This window comes from Myotis daubentonii, chromosome 6, assembly GCF_963259705.1.
Source record: "Myotis daubentonii chromosome 6, mMyoDau2.1, whole genome shotgun sequence".
Taxonomy (NCBI): domain Eukaryota; kingdom Metazoa; phylum Chordata; class Mammalia; order Chiroptera; family Vespertilionidae; genus Myotis; species Myotis daubentonii.
In genome coordinates this window covers 12,929,188-12,953,041 of record NC_081845.1, presented here as the reverse complement: position 1 = coordinate 12,953,041, position 23,854 = coordinate 12,929,188, and the positions used below count along the sequence as shown (strand labels likewise).

The 23,854-nt window shown below is 43.6% G+C and overlaps 1 protein-coding gene and 1 non-coding gene across 13 annotated transcripts in view; one reads left to right on the top strand and one right to left on the bottom strand.

Moving 5' to 3' along the window:
* Positions 1-4,398: 4,398 nt before the first annotated feature.
* On the bottom strand, positions 4,399-4,505 carry LOC132237732 (U6 spliceosomal RNA). The gene has a single exon (XR_009453576.1). It is a non-coding gene; the product is annotated as a U6 spliceosomal RNA (small nuclear RNA).
* A 1,063-nt stretch (positions 4,506-5,568) lies between these two features.
* FAM184A (family with sequence similarity 184 member A) overlaps positions 5,569-23,854 on the top strand; it is an 88,174-nt gene continuing 69,888 nt past the window's right edge. For 3 of the 12 annotated variants that reach the window (XM_059700199.1, XM_059700200.1, XM_059700194.1), the window contains exon 1: positions 5,573-6,282. In XM_059700199.1, the coding sequence (XP_059556182.1) occupies positions 6,136-6,282 (147 nt within the window). In that variant the 5' untranslated portion in view covers positions 5,573-6,135. Of the gene's footprint in view, positions 6,283-23,854 lie in introns of all 12 variants that reach the window. The other 9 variants (XM_059700205.1, XM_059700206.1, XM_059700204.1 and 6 more) reach the window with 6 other exon arrangements.

Below are 23,854 nucleotides of genomic sequence, written 5' to 3'. Positions count from 1 at the left end.
TATTATCATTATTGATTTAATTTTTTAATTTTGTAATTTATTTCAGAGAGGAAGAGAGAGGGGGAGAGAGGTAGATATATCAATGATGAGAGAGAATCACTGATTGGCTGCCTCCTGCACGCCCCATGCTGGGGCTCGAGTCTACAATGCGGGCATATACTCTGTCCGGGAATCAAACCCTAACCTCCTGGTTCATAAGTTGACGCTCAACCACTGAGCCATGCTAGCTGGGCTACCAAGTTACTCTTTTATTATTATTATTATTATTATTATTATTATTATTATTATTATTATTGATTTCAGAGAGGAAGGGAGAGGGAGAGATAGAAACATCAATGATGAGAGAGAATCATTGATTGGCTGCCACCTGCACGCCCCTGGGCATGTGCCCTTGACCGGAATCAAACCCAGGATCCTTCAGTCTGCAGGCCGATGCTCTAGCCACTGAGCCAAACCAGCTGGGGCCCACACTACTCTTAATAGCCATATTCCTTAGACTCCTCTTGGCTGCGAGTTTCTCAGACTTCCCCTGATTTTGACGGCTTTGAGAGTTTTGTGGAGTACTGGTCAGTATTTTGTAAAACATTTCTCTACTGAGATTTGCTTTACGTTTTTCTCATAATTAGACTGGGCTTACGAGTTTGGGGGAGGAAGACCACAGAGCTAAAGTCCCACTTCATCACATCATATCAAAGGTACCTGCTATCAAAGTGACTTGTCACTGTTGATGTTGACTGTGAAGACCTGGCTAAGGTAGTGATTGTCAGTTTCTATACTCTATTTTTTTAAATTAAATATATTGGGGCAACATTGGTCAACATGAACATATAGATTTCAGTTGTAGGTTTCTATGTTATGAAATCTATAAGCTCCTATATTCTAAAGTTACTCCTTTTCCATCTTTCCATGGTGCTTTTGGAAAGAGGTGTGTGGTTCACACTTAAGGAATAGAGAGCTATGTACATTTTACATGAAAATAAAAGGGAACTTTATGGTAAAGTGAGGCTAATAATATTTATCTCAAGGACTGTTTTGAGATTAAATGAGATCATTAATAAGAAAATGAATTGTGAGAAACATGAGACATTATAGGGTATTTCTATTTTTCATAGAACTTACAAAAACGTAATCAGGATATAGAAAAGTGTTTTTTAATGTTCTAAGTAAACTAAAACAGTTAATTCAGAGAGAGAAGAAAACTAAATTAACAGATGACTTTGCAGACAAAAATAAGCAACTGTGATATCAGTGCCCTGCTCACATCCCCTCAGCCCATCATGGAGGTCAGCTGTGCTTGGGTAGACAATTTGCTTACCTCCAATGACTTCTTTTTTTTTTTAATTAAATCTTTATTGTTCAGATTATTACATTAGTTACTTTTTTTTCCCACCATTCCAATGACTTCTTACCTTAAGTATCTCTCTGCCTGGGGAGTTAATGCCCTGAGAGCAAACTTGAACCCATAATGGGTAGATATTGATGAGTAAATGCTCCCACCTCCTTGCCCCTTGTTGGGACTATTTCCGGTGTGTTCTGCAGTCTCTGGAGGGTCCACAGTGGTGGTGAACCCAGTTGTTCACGCCGTCACCTGCACAGTAACAATGTACCATTTCCTGTCTCACTTCCCTCCCTCTATGCTTTCTGCCATCACTCTCCAAATAAAGTGCCTGTATCCAAATCCTTGTTGCGGAATCTGCTTTTGAGAAATGAAAAAAATCTCAGTTTTTCATTTTCTTAATTCAATTGAGTGGAGAGGTAAAACTTGTTTTACAGCTATAGGTTTGTGATGGCTCACATTTTATTTCGGTCATTGCTTTTCGTTGCTCTTCTTATAAAGGTGGCATGAGAAATCGGAGAGTAGGGCGGGAAGCAGAAAGAGGAAAAGAGGTGGAGAATTGAAAGCTAAGCTCTTTTACTTAAGTGAATATTTCTGAAAAGGGAAGCAGCACTTTGCAAGTTGTGAACAGAACCAGTCAGGAGGCTGAGGTGAGAGAGAACAGTGTGAACCACTGAGATGGAAAAAATAAAAGATAATGTCATCATTGTTCTGACCTCAATGTTCCTTTAGTTATAATTTCTCCAAGTCTAGACTCTTCTCATTATTGCCTCTTCCGGCCCCCACTCTTCGTACTCCCTGAATCCCTCCTTCTTAACCCCATTTCTCATCCTACAGGGTGACAGAATCAAACCTTCGAATGAGGAAAGGGAAGGAGCTTCAAGCAGGATTGTGCCAAATGCACTGCTTTGTTTCTAAGTTCTGAACTTGGATGGGCTGCCTGGAGATCAGCCTGCTGGAAGCTAAGACCAGCAGGTCATAATTACGCAAGAAGTCCTTCAGAAGGCTGATGGGCCTTGGGCTTTTAGCAAGGGCTAAAGGCTATGCACCGATTGTTCTGTCAAGACAGTGGTAGCTGAAGGCAATCCCTAACCTGATAATCTTTTACTGTTTACCAAACTTTTCATAAAGGGCAAATGTATGGTCTAGTAAATAAAAGCAAAGGGGATGGAAAAGTCAGGGAGCCACTCCACTAGAAGGTGAGATCTCCGCCTGGCTTTCTCCCATGCCTTCTAAATTTATATTTCTTGTCTAGTGTATCTGTTTATGTTACAGCCCCTTCTTCGGATCCTGAACCCTTGCTGCAAAACGTTGTGACATCAGCCCTGTATCTACCAATGCCAAGCACAGGCTGGGCCCTGAGAGGAGATGACCCATCATCTCTTCTATTCTCTCTGCCATATTTTAAGTCGATGGTCCATCCTCTTTCACCTGAGTAAGTGCAATAGCCCCCTAGCTAACTGGTCTCCTCATCTAGAAAGTTGCTTCCGTAATCCATTTCCTCCAGTCAGAAGAATTGCTTACTGAAGTGCAAATATTATTTCATTCTCCTGCTCAAAGCCCTTCAGTGGCTCATCATTGCCTTAAAAATAAAGTCTCAGCTTCCTTATCAAGGCAGCTAAGACCCCCACCCCCCAAACACCCCCGCCAGCAAATCTTGACATCTGCTCTGCTTTTCGATGTCATATTTTGACATCTCGTCAAATTCGTTGCTTCAGTCATATTGTACCCCTTGCAGTCCCTACATGGGTTTTGTTCTCTCTCATCTCCAGGGCTTCGTGCTTGCTCTCCTCAGAGCTTGCAGCCCGCTTTCCCTACCTGTCTTTAGGAGTCCATTCAATCATTACCTTTTTGGCCCTAGCTGGTTTGGCTCAATGGATAGAGCATCAGCCTGTGGACTGAAGGGTCTGCGGGTCCGAGGGCACATGCCTGGGTTGTGGACTCGGTTCCCAGTGGGGGGTCCGGCAAGAGGCAGCCAATCCATGATTCTCTATCATGGATGTTTCTATCTCTCTCTCCCTCTCCCTTGCTCTCTGAAATCAATAAAAATATATTTAAAAAACAAAAATCAAAAAACATTACCTTTCTGTGTGTGAAGCCTTCTCTGACACCAAGGCTAGGTTAAGCGCCCTCTTGCGAGTTCCTTTAACACTTCCCACCCTGTGTTGCATCTTAGTCATTACTTGTCTGTCTTTTCCACTAGCTGCTCATTTCTTGAGGACAGAGACTGATTCTTAGTCACCACTGCAGCCTCAGCACCGAACGCATTCAATACATATTTCATCTTATCAGAGGAACAGGTACTTAACACAGATTTCTTGCTTAACTAGCCTCTCCCACTTGAGAACCTGTTTTTATCCTATCGTGGTAGGGCGAAATAATAAATTCATGGAGTGACACTGGTGACTTTCGAGCGTGGCATTTAGGGAAAGGCTCCTCTTGGGCTATGCTGTATAGTCATGGCAGAAGCTCATGTGATGGGGTTCAGAGTGAGCTACCAGTGGACAAGAGCAGCAGCCTCTAACTCCCAAGTTACAGTGGGAAGGGACTGGTAACATTCTTCAGAGGAGGTGCTTAGGGGTGGCAAACAGGTTCCATGACACTGCTGAGGCCACACATTGGTCTCCTTGTTTCTAGTCCTGTCGTCTTTCCACTGTGTCATAGAGACAAAAACAAAAACATCCCCCTTTGCCCTAGCAAGACTTAGCTATAAAATATGAGGGGAACTCATCAGGGGGCCCTGGAGCATATACATCTGCTTAGAATGTACAGAACCCGAGAGCTGAAATGATTAGGAATCTTCCTAGAGTTGGATGAAAGAACACTAGCTCCTAATTCTTTTTTTTTTTTTTTCAAAATATATTCCATTGACCCTTCACAGAGAAGAAGGGAGAGGGACAGGGAGCCAGAAACATCGATGAGAGAGAAACATCGATCAGCTGCCTCCTGCACACCCCCGACTGGGGATGTGCCTGTAGCCAAGGTACATGCCCTTGACCAGAATCGAACCTAGGACCCCCCAGTCCGCAGGCCAACACTCCATCCACTGAGCCAAACCAGTCAAAAATATGGAAGGCTTCACGAACTTGCGTGTCATCCTTGCACAGGGGCCGTGCTAACCTTCTCTGTATCGTTCCAATTTTAGTATATGTGCTGCCGAAGTGAGCACGCTCCTAATTCTCTTTAATTAGATTTAATCATTAGAGCTTAAGAAGGGAGCACGATTTCCCTGATATTTGTTTCTGGCCACCTGCTCCGTTCAGAACCTGGAAACCAGACAACTAATTGATTTATTTTTTGAAAGGTCTATTCCAGGTTCGGCTGAATTGCTAGCATCTGGGAAAAGAGGTAGCCAATTTCAGGCTTCCTTTCTGAAATTCCAACAGTCCTGGAAGTGTTTCAAGATCTTGGGGCCCCTTCAAATTTGTAAATAATATCAGATCTATGTGATGTTTATTTGCATGCTCAAGAGAAATCACATATTACAATGTGGGGAATTCAGTTCTGCAAAACTGCACGGAGAACGTACATTGTAAAAATAGTCACAATTCTACATTTTTGAAGTTGGTGTGAAGATTGCCCCCAAACGATGTATTTACTCAACCTGGGTACACCTTAAATTAAAAGGGGAAAAACAATCAGTTGACTTTTAGGAGTAAGGGATGTTAGGAGAAAATCACTAGGGAATGAACACATTTAGGAAGAGGAAAATGCACAAGTAAGGACACATTTGGCCCAGCCCTAACCCCTTAAGGAGCTGACATGTTGTTCCATCTTGTTTTCCCCCTTTACTGGAGCCAGCTGGCTTCATAAACGTTGTCTCAGGCTCCACGAGAAGGAGAAAGCGACCCTACACCAGGGAGGGACTGGTAGGTGTGCTCTCCCCACACCTAGCCGCCTGGCTTTGAAGGAGGAGGTTGGCCTTAGACATTGTTAACGATCCTATTTGTGTGACTTGGGAAGTAAGGGGCAGGGCAGGGATGATCAAATTCCCTGCCATCTCAGCGCCCCGGTCTCGGGGCTGAGGCCAGCGCAGGCGGGGAGCCAGAGGGGAGCGGGAGGGGAGCCAGAGGCCCCCGCACGGGAGGATGCACGTGGACAGGCTCGTACCCCGGCGCGCATTCTGCCAACAAAGGTGCCCACGACCCCGTCTTCTCCGGCAGAATTGTTCACCCAGAGCCGCTCGCGGGGCTGAGCGCGCGTCGCGGGCGCAGGGGTCCCCGCGCGCCTGTCGCGAGGCGCCCCCACGGCCCTCGGGGTGCGGAGCGGCCGGTGGCGGCGCGGGGCGGGGCCTGGCTGCGGGGAAATGACGTCGCCGTCCCCGCGCTCGGGCCGGGAGCCGCGCGCCCTGGTAACGGCGGCCCCGCACTCCCGCGGCCCCTCCGTGTCCCCGCCTCCCCCGCAGCAGCCCGCCCCGCCGCCGCCTCCCTCCGCAGCGCCCGCGGCCGCCTCGCCGGCCCCCGGTGCCAGTGGGAGCCCGACCTTCGGGCCCCGCCGCCCCGCCGGGCGCGAGCTTCGGAGCGGGCGAGTGCTGCCGGGGCCCGGGCGTCTGTCCCGCGCCGGGGTCGCCCGCGGCCTCTGATCGGCGGGGCCGCCCCGTCCCTGGTCGGGGGTGACCCAGGGGTCGCCGGCAGGAGGGCGCCGGCCGCAGCGGCCGGAGGGCGCGGGGTGTCGGGTCCCCAGGCGGCCGCCCCGGCTCCTGCCTCCCCGACGCCGTTGCCCCGCGGGCCGCCTCCGGGGCGCGGGGGCAGGTGCCCGGGGCGGGGGGACAGGTGCCCCGGCTGGGGTCCGCGGGGAAGATGGCGACCCCGGGCATGAGCTGGCAGCAGCACTATTACGGCGGCTCGGCGGCCAAATTCGTGCCCTCGCAGCAGGCGGGGCACAGCCTGGACTACAGCCCGGACCTGCACCTGAAAATGAGCAAGAAAATCGCCCAGCTCACCAAGGTACGGGGGCTCGGGGGGGTGGGGGGGGGGCGCGGCGGGACCCGGTGCGGGCCGCGCGGGGTGCACCTGCCGGCTGGGAGGCTGCGCGCCCCGCGCCCGGGGCGAGTGCATGGGGGCTGTTTTGGCGGAGCAACCACCGGAGACTCGCCTCCAGGAGCCGTTCAAACTTGGGTAGGATGCTGGCGGCGTCAGTTTGCAGGAGACAGCTCAGAGGCTCGGCCGCGTTTATGGGACTTGCACCCCGCCGCCCTGTAGGGATTAGCCGGCTCCGAACAACTCAGGATCTATTTCTTTTATTCCACGGTCATAGGTCATCGATCCCATTGGTTTTGCTCGCCTGCCTGTGCCAAGCGAGGCATTATACTCCACCGAATGAAGTATTGTACCCCAACATGACCCGGAATCTTCGGAATTAATCAGTATCACTAGTTCCCTAGTTAAAGGGAGAACAAACCTTGCAAGCAGTGTAGGCGGGTAAAACATACCGTGCCTGTCGTTTGGGGGATTTAATGAGTCATTCCTTATCCTGACAAAGTGTCCAACAAGGTTTATGAGATGAATCGTGTCTGTATTTAGTTAACTGTTTGAGACTATCAGAAGATAATTATCAAGAGGCGAACAGCCAGCACATTTGGCCACCTGTCGTTTTGGATGGGGCTTGGATGGGGAGGGGAGCGTTACAGGCTTAGTAAATGTTGAGAAGGAGAAAGAGTTGGTATCTGTGAAGCAAGAGCAACTTAGATCATCTTGTCCTGTTTTAGATCTCAGGGGCAGTCTCTCAATACCCACTTGGTGGTTTCTGAAAATTAGGTGAAGTGATAGATCTTAATGCGATTAAGTTGGTTCAACTAACCACTTGTTAGGAGTGTTGGTATGCTGAAGAGAGGGGCATTGTGGGGCTTTGTCACTAGGGAACCTCTAAAGTCGGACTCTTTCCACTCCAAAATTCTCATCTAACTCCATTACTGGTTGGCACTTTTGAGAGAGAAAAGGAAGACAAGAGTTGGAAGAGAGGAAAAGAAGGACATGGGAGTGAAAAGGGGATGAAGAGGATAAAAAAGATTTTGGTGAAGAAATGCGATTGAGGGTAGGAAGACAAGTACCACCAAGGACCAATGGATGAGGGATCAAATGGAAGAGACAGGCAGGAGTGCACGCACTCAGCCATGCAAAGCAAGGCAACGTTTGGTGAAGTTTTGCTTGTTGTTTTATGTCAGCACCGACTTGGAGGTTGAGCGTGTGTCCAGTTTTTACTGTTTCCTCTTGTGACAGAGGGTCCCCGAATTCAGAGAAAGAAAGGCTCATGAAGGAACGCTACGACACCACGCAAACCTGTACAGCGTACCTTTGGGAGCTACAAGCCAGGCTTCTTGAAATCGGGTTTGATCTTCAGAACACTGATGTCCAACACGAAGCCCATGGATGTTTATTTATTCCGATGTTCTCTTATGGTGTGTCCGCAACATCCATCGTTCCTATTTTAGATCGTGCCCTCCAGAGCCCTGCTCTAAGTAGTAGAAACCCCTATACGTTGGTAGCGAAACTGTGTACTGTTCTACAGAAGTTTCTCATCTCTCCAGTAAACTACTTTTCTTTTTACTTACACTTTTTCAACTTCCTGTTCTTTTATCAGAAAAAAATAAAGTAGCACAACTGTGTAAGGGGGGAGTGTTGTTAGCAGCTGCTGTCACTTTCTCTCTTTCCATTACCGGCCTCACATCTAAGGAAGCAGGGGACTGCTCCCATGGCCGTGTCCTCATCACAGCTTCACTACGGCACCTAATCTTGACTGTTACACGGACTCCTGATTAGTGTTTATAGTTACAGTCTCTACCACTTGCACCACCCACTCCGCTAAGCGCCTCAGACATTTAAGCTCTCACACTCGTTCCTCAGCCTTGCACTATTGACATTTTGGACTGGACAATGCTGTGTTGGGAATGGGTGGGGCTGTTGAGATCCTGTTTCCTAAAAGATGTACACTAATTTTTCTTCTGTTTGCAAGTTTAACTTTTTCACATTTATTCTGCTTTGTTGTGGTACAGCATTGAAAAATACAATGTGCGTTTGGCAGAGATTTGGCTGGCTGTGAAAGGAAAAGGATGAAAGCAATCTATATTATAATTGCAGGATGTTTAGCAGGTGCCACCTAGTAGGGTCCAGTGACACCCATCTCCCCACCCACTTACACAGTCGTGACGATAAACATTGTCTAGATATTGACAGATGTACCTGGAGTGAGAGTTGAGGGATCATCCCAGATTGAGAAACGCTGAGTTATACCGAAATGTCTAGCATTTCTCCCACCCCTGTCTCATGCCTTTATTTCTAAGATAAGGCGTGAGAATGAAACAGTCTGATAGTAGGGTTTTGTTGCAGCCACGCCGCTTTAGTTTGTGAAGCATACCATAAGACCTGCTTCTCTAATGTACCGTTCTGGAAACTGTCAAATTTTACAATCACATACACATTGTAAATACTGTAACATGCAAATGCTAGCATGAGTAATACATTAACTGTTCAACCTTACTGGTATTTGCTGTATAGAAGTTTCACTCATGATGAGTTTACTAATAAATTTACATTAGCATAGGTTTGTCAATAAAACTGTGGCTGGGACTTGACAATTGCTTATACTTCATAGTTAGATATTATAAAGGTAAGCATTTCATTGAAATGAGTCAGTAGAACCCAACTCTTCAGCGTTATGGTCAGCATGGCTTGGTAATCTAATCTGACACACTGTCTTGAGTTCAAACTCCTGCTCTGCCACTTACTAGCAGTATGACCGTGGGCAGCAGGTCACTTAAGTCGGAGCCTCAGTTCCTTAGTCTTTAAAGAGGGATGATGATACTATAACTCTCTGAGATACCAGGCTCTTAATTCAGGCTGGTATTAAGTAAAAGAGATATCATATGCCAACAAAGTATTTGTAAAATACTGGATAATATATTTTTCAATGTTCCCTTTTTTTTTTTTTTTTAAATAAACCATTCTACATTTAATAGCATTATGGATATAGTACTTCTTTTGATAATTTTCTGCTAAACTTTAAAGAAAAGATGTATACTAATTTTTCTTCTGTTTGCAAGTTTAACTTTTTCACATTTATTCTGCTTTGTTGTGGTACAGCATTGAAAAATACAACGTGCGTTTGGCAGAGATTTGGCTGGCTGTGAAAGGAAAAGGATGAAAGCAATCTATATTATAATTTTGCACACAGTAGGGCTCAATATATTTTTAACTAAAAAGCCATTGCAGCTGCAGATATATTGGTTGAGATCCTGTTTCCTAAGAACCTGACACAGCAGCCATCTCATGGAAAGGACAACAGCAGTCCTTTGAGCACCTGTGATGTAAGAGGCGCTTTGCTAAGTGTTAGAGACACAGCAGAGAGCAAGGCACAGTCTCTGCGTTTAAAGCCAGTCGATTAGATATAGGTTGCTCATGTCAGATTTTAAGAATTTCTATCTATTAGATTCTTGAATCACGTGGCGAGTTTCTGGATTTGTTAATGGCCGAACCATCTCAGGATTGGCAGAGCAGCTGGGTGGACTGAATTCTGTTTTATAGGATCACATTTGTGTACTTCTCTATTCTCCACGATGTTGGCTCTTTAGCACTTTGGTTGAAAAGCAGGACTTGTGGGTGTAATAATAAAGCAGCTTTTGTCACCCACTGTCCCTTTCAGTTTACTCTGTGAGGTCCGTTCATCCCCTGCCCATGGATCAACTTGACTTTTCTGGTTGCTTTTAGCTCATGCAAATTGTTCTTCGGTAGGTAAGTTGCAAAGGTCTCAATTTGATCGCCAAGATGTCCAGTACCAACAAATAAAAACCCCGCAGCAGCTGAGCTAAGGATCAGGCTTCTCCCCGTGCTCACTCCCTAGTTCTGCCAGTTGCAAGGAAGAAGCCAGTAATTGGGAAGTGGGCATCATGACTTTTTCCTTCTGATTGGGCTTTCTGCCCCTGCTTTGTCTCGCCAGTCCTGGTTTCTGACCCTCCCAAGTTGGACAAGGGAGAAGGGAAGCGAGGAAAGAGGAGTAGCAGATGAGGTTTCTCTAACTTCCACCTCGGTTGCTCGAGATCCCTCACCTCCCTTTGCTTGGCATTGAGAACGTGTCTAAATTCTGGCTGGTTGCTTGCTCCTTCCTCAGCCTCTTGGATCTGGCAGGGACCTTCATGTTCACTTTGCTGAGGTCTGTTCAAGCTCCAGGTAACCTGTCTGGATGGATTTGGGTGACCCCAGCCCAGCTTCCCCTGTCTCTTTCCCCTAAGGCCCACATTCGTTGATAGGTAGCACTCATTCTTTGCCCAGGCAATCTCTGGAAGGGTCCCAATTCAGCCATTTCTCATTTGCGCTCACAAGCCTCTTTATCCAGCTCCTCATCTTTAGATTTCCCGGGGATGAATCAGGTACCAGTTCAGTTATGTTCTTCATAGTGTGAGACACATATCAAGGTCTTCAAGTGGTCCCATCAGAAGCTTTCCCCCTAGACCAGCCGTGGGCAAACTACAGCCCACTGGCCGGAAAAAAAGACCGTACCCTTTTATGTAATGATGTTTACTTTGAATTTATATTAGTTCACACAAACACTCCATCCAAGCTTTTGTTCCGGCCCTCCAGTCCAGTTTAAGAACCCATTGTGGCCCTCGAGTCAAAAAGTTTGCCCACCCCTGCCCTAGACTTTAGGTGAAGGGTAAGCATCCACCACCACCCTTCTCCTTGGGGCAAGAACACTTGTTCCCAGAGCACTCCTCAAGGAACACTGCTCCAGAACCCTCCTCTACAACCTGGAAGCTTCTCTCCCTGGCATTGGGGGTAGGAGGTAACACACCTCTGCACCTCTCTCTGTAGGCTGCCTTTGGAAAATTTGAGACTGCTTTGGCACCTGCTTTGGAACATCGATTGTCTTGGGTTCTCAATAGAAACTTGCCTTTTAATATCCTGTTGTGTTCACTGTTCACCCAGTGCCTCTTAGTTGATTGCACTTTCGATATAGTTCAGTCCATTTATCACTTGCAGACATAATTAGCAGAAGGTAGAGTACTGTAAGGCTCCAAGAGCAGCAAGTGGTTGCTCTGTGTTCCTTATGCCTAGCATTACGTCTTCTCATTTCTCTAATTTGACTGTAAATTCCTCAGTTGTAGAGACTCTAGCATATTTTATGTGACTTTATTTATTTATTTATTTTTTAAATATATTTTATTGATTTTTTTACAGAGAGGAAGGGAGAGAGATAGTTAGAAACATCGATGAGAGAGAAACATCGATCAGCTGCCTCCTGTACATCTCCTACTGGGGATGTGCCCGCAACCCAGGTACATGCCCTTGACCGGAATCGAACCTGGGACCTTTCAGTCCGCAAGCCGACGCTCTATCCACTGAGCCAAACCGGTTTCGGCTTTATGTGACTTTAGTATGAATACTTTGCACATAGTATAAAAGCTTAGTAAATATTTATTGAAGATGATGGTGGTGGTTATGATGATGCTATTTCAAGTAATTTTGTTATACAGTAGAGAGTCAGTAGTAGTCTGAGGAATTGTGTCTGCTTGTCTTCTGGGTTAATGCTAGGTAATTTCAGCCAAGTTAAATCACTCTTAAATATTTAAGTGTTTCTTGGCTTCCTTTTAAAGTGCTTTCATAATATACTTATATTTTTGATGCAAAAATAAAAATATAAGCACTCTGTTTAAATATAAATATCATTTGTCATTTCAGAGATAGGTAATTGATATACCAGATTCTTAACAAATAAAGTCTTATGATCAGGCACTTAATCCTAACTCTGCTTTTATTATATCAATAACTAGAATGTGTTTAGATAACACCAAAACCAGTGATATTTTCAAACAGTCCTTTTTTGTACATTAAGTACATGGGACTCTTCACTTGTTGGCTTGTTTGAATTACCTAGGTACTATTTATAATATATTCAGTTTTGGTTATGATGTGTTGTTTTAGCTTAGAACAGGCTAAATGCGACATCTTTTTTTCTTTCTTTGTTATATTGTAGCTTTGCTATGTTATTATGCAGTAGCTTGAATGTAATCTTTTTAAAAAAATATATTTTTATTGATTTCAGAGATAAAGGAAGAAGGAGAGAGAGAGACATCAATAATGAGAGAGAATCATTGATCTATTGCCTCCTGCATGGTCCCTACTGGGGATCAAGTACATCCCGGCATGTACTCTGACCTGGAATCAAACCATAACCTCCTGGTTCATAGGTCAATGCTCAACCACTGGGCCACACCAGCCATCCCTGAACTAATGTGTTTACATGTAAACCATGCTGTTTATAAATTACATGGAGTCCTTTATCCCTTTCAAGCCATTGTTCTCATCTCGGCATAAGTATGGGAGATTAGGCCAAACCTATGCTAATCCTGTGGCATATGCTGACATTTTATTTCTGAATAAATTCTATTACTTTTTTATTTGCAGTGTCTCTCTTTCTTATAAAATGAATTACAAAGTTTGACTGTTTACATATTCTAGACATTGGGCTTTCTGGTCGGAAAGATTTCATTTATTCTGCTGAATGTGTGTCTGCGTGTTCATAGGTCTTTGCATTTTTCATCCTGTTTCTCCTTCAGCACAGTCTTACCAGAATCTCATTTCTTTCAAAAAAAAATTCATAACCAAAACACTGAATAGTATTTCATTCTTATTCTTAGATCGTTTGCTTAGAGAAACACTATATAAACAGAGTGTGTGTAATTTTGAGGGGAAGTTGTGTGTGTGTATGTGTATGGGTGTGCGCCGAATATGGTGCTCTACTCAGAGTAACAAAAGAAGATATACTTAAATATGACTAAAATAGAACATATGGGTCCATATGGTTGGTAAACTTTTGCCAAATGCCTAGTCCATAAAAGATACTATACTAGGCACCATTTGTTAACCATATTAATTTACTGTTCCATTTTTAAACTCTAAGTTTTTCTTCTTTTTTTCCAATAGACTTGAGAAAATGTGATGAGAATAAAGCAGGTGAACATTTTAATAAAACGATTAATTTTACATGACATATATAAAATGTTCAGTTGTGAGCAAATTTTTCTGTCTGGCTTGTTTTGGGTAGAATTTATATATCTGGTTTTCTTAGATAAAGAAACTAGGCTAGTGCCTTCCAAATTCTTCTTTAATGAGGGTTTTAAGAATAACTTAAAAAATAATGGACACCTCGATAGCATCATTGTCTAGGGCAGTGGTTGGCAAACTGCGGCTCACAAGCCACATGCGGCTCTTTGGCCCCTTGAGTGTGGCTCTTCCACAAAATCCCACGTGCGGGCGTGCACGTACAGTGCGATTGAAACTTCCTGGCCCATGCGCAGAAGTCGGTATTTTGTGGAAGAGCCACACTCAAGGGCCAAAGAGCCACATGTGGCTCGCGAGCCGCAGTTTGCCGACCACTGGCTAGGGGGAAGGGAAATTCCAGTCTTCTGAATCCCAGGAGCTCACGGGTCTGTATTAAGTTTAGGTCTCATGGGCAGAGAGCCACATGCCCAGAGTCATGTGTCTCAGTGTGGCAGCTGTGCCCACCATGTGGGTCAGAGGTGTGGTTCCCCGATTAGATACAGTATGGTTTGAATTTCAGCTTCCCTCCTCACCAGTTTGTGACCTTCAGTGTTTTACCCTCTCAGAGCCTCAGTTTCCTCATCTGTAAAATGAAAATAACAAAGCCTCTCTCATTGAATTATTGAAAAGATTAAATGAGATGATTTGTGTAGGAGAAGTCAATAAAGGTCAATTTCTACTCACTCTTCCCTTTGGTTCAGACTCTGCTGACATTTATGTTTTATCTGTTACAATTATGTTTTATATGTATTTTCCCTTTTGATGCAGATGTGTCCTACAGTATTTGGGACCACAGCTATCACAAGTAAATTTGAGCAGCAAATAAAATACAGTTGATTCTCATTATTTGAGATAGTCATATAGTATCAAGTTATTCCAGGGGAAGTACAGGGTTATGTTTCTGACACCGCTGGTCATATTTTCATCAATCAATATCTAACCTTGTTTTAGGTGTGTTTCAGTTGAAAGACACCTTATTTAATACGCATTTTTTATCAACAGTGAATTCACGGCCAATGGCACTGGAACTCATGCCAAAAGGAAGCTTATCTAACATACTGTGTTAGATTTTTGAGGTTACATATAAATTGTAGCAAGTAGGTGGATTTGGAAATATGGAACCCATGAATAACGAGGATGCACGGTATCTAAAAATGGATGCAGAACTTTGCATCTGCTGTTTTCTTAGCCTCAGCTCTGGTTTGTCAGCTGTTGTCACGGCCTGTGACTCTTATTACCACCTTAAACACTCTCACACGAGTGTGGCTTTGACTCTTATTATCTCCCTAAAAGATAATAGGAGGGGTGGGTGGGGCAGCGGGGGCCGGAATACTCATCTTTTGTGTGATTGCCAATCACCTAGCAGCCACCCTGCAATCATAAGCATGGGATAAAATTGCAAGCAGATTCTCTCCTTGTATGTAAATTGTAATCTTCCTAAACTGAACCCGAATCTACCACATTGCCCTAGGTCATAAAAGGAATAAAACTTATAAATTATTCCATGGGGTGGAGTGAAACCTTTAAAAATATAATGTTGACGTTTTAATTTTCTTAAAATAAAGTTTTATTTTTTATGTTTATCATCTGCTTAAAATATGTTTGCAGTTACTCCCTTCCCAGCACGAACTGTCAGTGTAGGAGTTGGTTTGGGTAAAAGCCTTTGTCTAAGTATCTGAAGATAACTAAACATCTTACACTCTCTGAAGCTAGAGCACATTTGGTTGGAAGTTTCTGCAATTTACCCAACATAAAGACAACTTTAAAGAACTGCTAGTTGGAATAGAATGTCTTTGGCAGATAATTACTCTTACTGTTTTCTGTCCTGACACTTCTTGCTGGGTAACAAATTACCCCTAAGTTTAGCGGCTTAAAACAACAAACATTATTTCACACAGTGTCTGAAGCTGAGGGATCCACTTAGCTGGGTGGTTCTGGCTCAGGGCTTCTCATGAGGTTGCCGTCAAGCTGAAGACTTGGCGGGGCTGGAGCTTCGACCTGGGAGCTCACGCCTATGGTTGTTAGGAGGAGACTTAAGTTCTTCACTACATGGGCCTCTCCGTGGCAAGTGATGCAAGGGCGCGGGAGGAGACAGACCAAGATGGAAGTGTTAGCTTTTTCATGACAATCTCAGAGTGTCATAGCATCACCTTTGCTGTATCCTGTTAGTTACACAGACCACCCGTAGTATAATGGAGGAGGTGACTGCACAAAACTTGAATATCAGGAGACAAAGATCACTGGGGCCATTTTAAAGGCTGATCACACCGAGAGAGAAGCAGAATTGATGGAAGAGATACAAAGAGTTCAGAGAATTTGCGGTGAACATGTATAGTCCAGTAGAAATATTTAACAAACATTTGCATATGCGTCTTAAGCTCAAAGGAGAGATTCATACTAGAAATGAAAATGTAAAAGCCCTTAGGATATAGGTGGTGATTAAAATCATGAGTGGTTGAGGCCTTAAGCAGAGTAGAAAACATTTAGAATAATTGCTAGGCGAAGGAGGAGAAAATAGCTGACCAGAGACAAGTGAAAAGATCAGTGAGACATGTTGTTGTCCCAAGAAAAAATTAGATGTGACACTTGGTATCAGCTTGAATGCTTTGCAGTGTTCTGTGAAGTCCTATGCAGTCCTATGGGGAGGACCATTGTTTACCAAACGTAGAGAAGCAGGCCGGTTGTTAAAGGATTAATACAGAGTCTGAGTTTTGCCTGGGAGGTAGAGCAGAAGAACTTGGGTTTAAGAGAGTTCAAGAGCTTGGATAGAGAGTATTTTGGTTAATTTACCCTTAGTTATGTGCTGCTGGGAAGGAAGTGAGGCTAGGATAGAGCCAACAGATAGGAAAATGTAGGAGTTGACAGAACCATTGGTGTGTACGCAGACAACACCCAGAGGTTGAGGGATGCTAGGGGCTATCTTAAGACTTCTTAGATGGAATAAGTTACAAGAACATCCAGGATACAGTCTTGAGAATGTTTATTAGGGAGCGGAGGTTATTAGTGTCAGGAATCCCAAAGAACTGTCAGTCTGGTCTTTCAGATTCCTCAAGCATTTTGAAAGCTCCAAAGGCAATAGCAGGGTTGGGATAGGAGGGAAGTTTGCGAGTCTCAGGCCTGAATCTGCAGCACATGGGGCAGTGACTGGATGATTACTGTGATGAGGCAGGTCGAGTGACATAACTAAATAATAGGACTAGTCATACATCAAGAGGCATTTTTCACTCTGGGGGAATCCACAGTCTGTTATGTCCAAAATGGCAAGTCCAGAGTGCATCTTGGAAGCTTCAAGCAAGCTCACATCTGTGTCCCTGGACCGCAGCTCCCAATGCAGGCCTCTGCACCATCTAGCTCAGGAGTGGGCAAACTTTTTGACTCGAGGGCCACAATGCGTTCTTAAACTGGACCAGAGGGCCGGAACAAAAGCATGGATGGAGTGTTTGTGTGAACTAATATAAATTCAAAGTAAACATCATTACATAAAAGGGTACGGTCTTTTTTTCCAATAGTTTTATTCATTTCAAACGGGCCGGATCCAGCCCGCGGGCCGTAGTTTGCCCACGGCTGATCTAGCTCATCCACAGGCAGCTGTGTGCTTCCCTTTCCTGGACACTCAGCTTTTATGCTTACTCTATAGAACTCTCATTCCATGCTGAACAAATGTCTCTGCAGCCACATCGCTTCATAAAACACTCTTATCTCCTTACTTTAATTGAAACCTGGCTCTCTATTATTATTATTATTATTATTATTAGTTAAGGTATTACAAATGTGTCCTCATCCCCCCCATTAACCTCCAACCTCCCCAACCCCCCCGCCCCGCACACTCATGCTCCCATCCCCCTGTTGTCCATGTCCATTGGTTTGGCTTATATACATGTATACAAGTCCTTCGGTTGCTCTCTTCCCCTTACCCCCGCCCTCCCCTACTTTCCTTCTGGGGATTGATAGCCTGATCGCTGTTTCTCAGTCTTTGGATCTGTCCCTTTTCATCAGTCTATGTTCCTCTCTATAATCTACAAATGAGTGAGATCATGTGGTATTTATCTTTCTCTGACTGGCTTATTTCACTTAGCATAATGCTCTCCATTTCCATCCACGCTGTTGCAAAAGGCAAGAGTTCCTTTTTTTTTTTCTGGCTCTCTTTTTTTAAAAAATATGTGTTTTTTTTAAAAAAAATATATTTTATTGATTTTTTTACAGAGAGGAAGGGAGAGAGATAGAGAGTCAGAAACATCGATGAGAGAGAAACATCGATCAGCCGCCTCCTGCACATCCCCCACTGGGGATGTGCCCGCAACCGAGTTACATGCCCTTGACCGGAATCGAACCCGGGAACCTTGAGTCCGCAGGCCGACGCTCCATCCACTGAGCCAAACCGGTTCTGGCTACACAACTTTTTTTAAAAAATGTTTTTATTTCAAAGAAAGGAAGGGAGAGGTAGAGAGGAATAGAAACATCAATGGTGAGAGAGAATCATTAATTGGCTGCCTCCTGCATGCCTATCGAGCTCATAACCCTGGCATCCTGGTTCCTGGGCTGAGGCTCAACCACTAACCGGGCCACATTCACAACTTTTCCAGTAATTACCCAGACTTTTAAGGCAGTGAGGGGGGAAAAAAAAAGCCTAATACACATTATCAGGCAAGAGGTTTTTCTGTCATTTTGAACACAAATGTAGACTCTCCAGATTAACAGAGACTTTCCCTCAGCGTTAAATAAAGGTGGTTATTAGATATACAATGATATCTGGTACTAAGAAAGGCTTTTTTACTGTAAGGTTAGCAGAATGTTAGAAGTTACACTATATAATGGTGTGCACTTTGGATATTGTCACTGCTGAGCCACTTGCCAGTGTTTTACTTGTTGGAATAATAAGCAAGAGGACCATAATTTCAAGGACTTTGGTGATTACTTCCAAGATTTTGGATCTTTGCTTTAGTGGTAATAGTGTATATGTGAGTATTTGGGTAGCAGCTTTTATTGGTTTCAAGTTGTGCAACATTAATTTTTAACCATATAGTGGTTGTGTCATGAAGGAAGATACACAAATCTTGGAGGTTAGTGATCTTGTAGTTGAAATACTGAATATATATGATAGTTTTGCTCTTCTGTTTTTGTCTCTTGGCTTCGTTTCACCACAATGTAAATGCTCAGGATGTGTGATTGCCCGAATTTATATCACTTTGGAAAGGAAGGAAGTTCTAGTAGATGATATGAGTAGGAATAGCTTTAGTTTGGGGAAATAGTTGAAGATTTTAGTAATGGAGCTGATAAACTGACTGCATAGTAGAACCTTGGTCCAGTCGCCAGTTACTTTGATGCCTAATGCCAAGTGATGTCCTTGAATAAGATAAGAGATTTATTCTGGTGAGCATAAAATGTTACTGTGGGATGGAGAACCCTAATTAATTTTAGGAAACTTCTGGCCATTTCATCTTTTAAGACTGTCATCTGTACCTGGATATCTGCCATCACCTCAAATGCCACATGTCCAAAATGAAATTAATCATCTTCTCCATCAGACATCTCTCAGATGCCAAAGAATTAAGAAATAACCCCCCAAAAACCTACTTTCCTTTCTCAATTCTAGCATTTCAGTCTGACCCTACCCTCCTTTTAAAGTGGAACTTTGCAATTAAATTTTTCTCTTTTTTTGTTTTTCTCTCTTAAGTAGTTTTATTTTTTTCTTTGAAATATCCTTTAGGTTTTCATTTTCATTTTCCCAGGTAAGAATAATGTAGACTTTGTTTTGGTAGTCTCCTTACTTTCATGCTCTCCTTATTTCAGCTTATCTGGCTTCGTGGTATGATTCCATTAATAAATGTAATCCTGTGCCTAGGGACTCATTTTCTCTTTGTTGTCCACTAGATCGAATCTAAAGTCCTCTGTCTGTTTTTGCTTGTTTGCCTGTTTGTGGGGTAAGGAGCTTCCAGGGCTTAAGCACCTACATTAAAATGTTCTGCAGAAAGAGAGCCAGTAGCAGAGATGGATGGATGGATGGATGGATGGATGATAGATATTGTTACATTAATTAAGCAAGGAGGCCATTAGGCCGAGGTGGCTCTGATGCCATGGCAGCCTATGTAAGCAAACTAAAATCTTAACCTTGAAAGTGCCTCAAAGATACAAAATCTAAATGTAAGGGCAAACCAGTCGCAAACGGCCGACTAGGCTTTAAGCTCTAGACCAGTGGTTCTCAACCTGCCTAATGCCATGACCCTTTAATATAGTTCCTCATGTTGTGGTGACCCCCAATTTCATTGTTACAAATTGAACATAATTAAAGCATAGTGATTAATCACAAAAACAATATGTAATTATATATGTTTTTTCCGATGGTCTTAGGCGACCCCTGTGAAAGGGTCGTTCGACCCCCAAAGGGGTCGCAACCCACAGGTTGAGAACCATTGCTATAGACACTCAAATAAAAACTCTTAAAATCTTATGCCTCAGTTTTCATTTAGCAATATGTCATGGATATACATTGAGTGGCCAGATTATTATGACCACCTGACGTTTGTAGGCAAATTAGCTATAATTTCATGCTGAAGTTGCTAGAGGGCCAGACCATTATAAATAGGGAAGCAGGTTTACCACGACAGTAGAAGTGATTTTTTTCTGCAGATATGAAGAACTTGGAGCCTCATACATTGCTGGTGGGATTGTAAAATGATGCAGCCACATTGGAAAATTGTTTTTTAGTATCAGTAGGTTAACATGCATAGATGTACCAAATGACTCATCAATTCTGAACTGTGTCCCTCATGGCCAGTGGTGAACCTGAGGAGGGGCAGTGAAGGATTAATGAAAACAGACAAGAGAATATAGTCGGGGCCAGGTGGTTCACTGCACCTGGAAGAGGACACAGTGACCCTGCCTGTAAGCTGAAGCTTTATTTTATAGTCAGATCACACAAAGCAAAACGAGGGAGTGGTCAAGATGTTTACAATGTTCTTGCGAGTTTCAAATCTACCTCTTTCTTGTTGTTGCAATTCTCTGAACTCTATCAAGTTTTGTTTTGGCAGCACTCGCTGCACCTCCCGCAGCCCGCATCCCTCAGCCACCTAGGACTACAAGGTCGGACTATAAGGTCAAGCTTACATACAACCATAGCCTTTGTGCTGGGAGGGCTTTGCCTTCCAAGCTGGGACTTGCATGTGGCTTTGCCACAAGGGGACCATGCCCTCTCATCAGTCCAAACGCTGTAGCTGCTCTCCACAAATTCTACTTGAATTGAAAATATATCCATGTAAAAACTTATACAAAAACATTCTTAGCAGGATTATTTATGATAGCTATTACTTGTAATATCTATCCAGCTAATGAATGGGTAAACAGAATGTAGTATGTTCATATAATGGAGTATTGTCAGCTCTAAAAAGGAGCGAAGTACTGATCTTATCCATGGGGTGCCCTCTGCGTCTCCACCTGTTACCGGTGGAAATGGAGTTCTTGCCATGTCATAAGGAAAGGAATTTCCTGAGACTTGCATGGGAGGATGACCATTGAAACAAATTTATTGATATAAATCATCTCCTATGCCCTACACTTTGGAAAATCTGGATTATTGTATGTAATTGCCAAGCTAACACGCTCTATTTTATTGTAATTCACTCATTTACCTTAACTTCCCTTTCAAGGTTACATACAGTATTTTCTTTAAAATTTTCTGTAAAAAAATGGAGATGGAATAGTAGAAAGAGGAATATATATATTTTTTGTTTTATTTTTGGTCATTAAATATGATTTTTTTCCTCTAAAGAATTTGAATATTGACAACTTTAAAGCTCTTTCCTAGAATTTCATTACCTTTCTTAACTTCTTAGATTTTTTCAGAATGGCACTGATATTTTCTCAGTAGGGAGCCCAGCATAATATTTATCTCATTAAACTATATGTAGTTCCTGCGGAGAAGTAGATTGAGACCTGAAAATGTCTTCACCATAGGAAATAACAACAAAAAACATTCCAAAAACACAGAGTAACTTCTCTTAGAATTTAATAGGGTTTACCGCTGTTATATTTTAGAATTCTTATTCTTATAAAATAGGTTAGAAGGTATTTCTTCTTTTTGATTGCTGAATTAATTTTATAGACCCCTATCTTCGTATTTAAGTAAAGCAGTAGGTGGTTCTTAATCCTTTTTCCACTCAGTCAGTCCTCTTGGTAGTTGTGTGGGTGGCCATCATAATGGGAGAGGGGATTGAATATGTAGTTTTTTAAAAGGCCACTTGGTGATTCTTACATTACCTCTTACCTCTGTGTCACATTGAGAATGGCTACCAAAGTATCAAAAGTTATTAATGGCTCTAGCCGGTTTGGCACAGTGGAGAGAGTGTTGGCCTGTAGACCAAAGGGTTCGATTTCAGTCAAGGGCACGTACCTTGGTTGCAGGCTCCTCTTTGGCCTGGGCCCTGGTTGGGGCTCCTGCAGGAAGCAACCAATCTATGTTTCTGTCTGTCTTTCGCTCTCTCTTCTGCTCTCTCTAAAAATCAATAGAAAAATACCCTTTGTTTATTGGGCAGAAAAATGGTTACGCCCAATTAGCCTTAGAGAAAATTAGAGAGATTTGGGGTGATGTATTTTTAGAAGTGCCTGATCTGATAGGAACTAAGAGCAGAACTGTAGACCTGGGAATCAAGGCCCCTGAGTTACATCTGCTCCATCCCAGTCTGTCCGAAACAGCAGTCACCATGGGGGCTGCAGAGTGTCGGTCATGTGAGTAATCTCAGTTAGCAGGCGCTATAAAGGCCTGCTGTGACTCATGAGGCCTGAGTCCTGGTTGAAGATAGAATGAAATTTGTAGAGGTACATAACCTCCTGATAGACTGAACAGCTGGAGAGGGTATCTCTCCTCCTGCTTTGAATCAACCACCAGATTCCCTGGCCATGTCTAACCTCCTAATTCACTCAGGTGTCGTCGCTCCCTGCCAAGGTTTGTGTTAGGGACCTCAAGGCTGTTTCCCAAGTTATTTGATGCCTTATTGTCTAACCTCATCCCATATATCCTCCACTGTGCAACCAGAATTTTAATTTCTAAAATGCAAGTGTTACCGGAGAAGTTAGTGGGCCAGATTTTCCTGTTGCTTGTGGGAGTGGGGTTCTTGGGGTACCACTAAAATAAGCATTATCAGAAGCCCTCACAGGAGAACGAGATGTGGTAAAAGACTTTATTTGCGTGGAGTTACATTCCATAGGTTTCAAAGTCCCATGCCCCTTAACCCTATCCTAGAAAAGGTGCAGCTGAAGTTCCAATAGAGCCAAAAGCAGTGCCAATGTCCAGAACTTCCGTTCCATGTTGCAGCCAGGTCCAGGACATTCAGTTCAGATTCAATCCATAAATCCATTGTAAGGAGTCCACATGGCCATGGGCCACGTGAGTGATGCAGGGGAGTGCACCTCCTGCAACAGGAGTCCCAAGAGAGCTAGAGGGCCAAGAGCCAAGAGAGAGAACTCCTTTTGTCTAGGAGTCAAATATTCAGGTTTCGTTTCCTTGCAGTGGCCACACCTGTTCTGGCCACTGACTTGCTTCCAGGTGTGACTGAGAGATATGCGCCTTCCCAAGTCACTCAGAACTTACTGGGCATGCATCCAAACTGCCTTTGTCCAGTCCCTTCCCCTATCTATCAGCCAACAGACTTGGAGAATGTCAACTACAACTTCATGGCAAAGCTTTATAAATGGCATGCTATATTATCTAGTCTTCCCTTTCCTCCTTTCCTATTAAATAATAACCAGGTTATTACAATGGTATCACAAGTAGGATTAAGTTAACTCTGCTTAAATCTTCGCTGATTCTGTTTATTGATTTCAGTAAAAGGTACTGTATGCTGCTATCTTAACTCTTGATTGATTTATTATATACTAGAGGCCCAGTGCACAAAATTTGTGCACTGGCAGAGTCCCTAGCTTTCGGCCAGGACCTCCCTCTCTTCCCCCAGCCACCTGCCACCGCTGCTGGCTGGGGCCTCCCTCCTTCCCCAGGCTGGCCCCTGGTTGAACTCCCTGATGAACTCCTGGTCGAGGGGACAATTTGCATACTATGCTTTTATTATATAAAATTATATTATACTTATTTATTACTAGAGGCCCGATGCACAAAATTCGTGCACGGGGCTCGGCCCTCGCAGCCCCAGCTTCGTCTGGAAGGTTGTCCAGAAGGTTGTTCGGCTATCCGGTCTAATTAGCATATTATACTTTTATTATTATAGATATTAAGAAAACTCAATGTGTAGAAATTCAGCTTCCCCGTGAGTTTTGCACAAAGTCTCTGTCAGCTCAGCCTGTGTAACTGGTCTCTGTAAACTAGCGCTGCTTCCTATTCCCTCGTTGGTGGTATGTTTGTTGATTCATTCAGTGAAAGTAATTTTAGGCTTAGGTAGGACAGGAGTTGTGGCCAGATCAGGTACAACTTTGAAGGCCACAAAAAGGATGTTGGCTTTTCCCCCTTGTATGCACATGATCAAAACTATTTAGGGTTGCA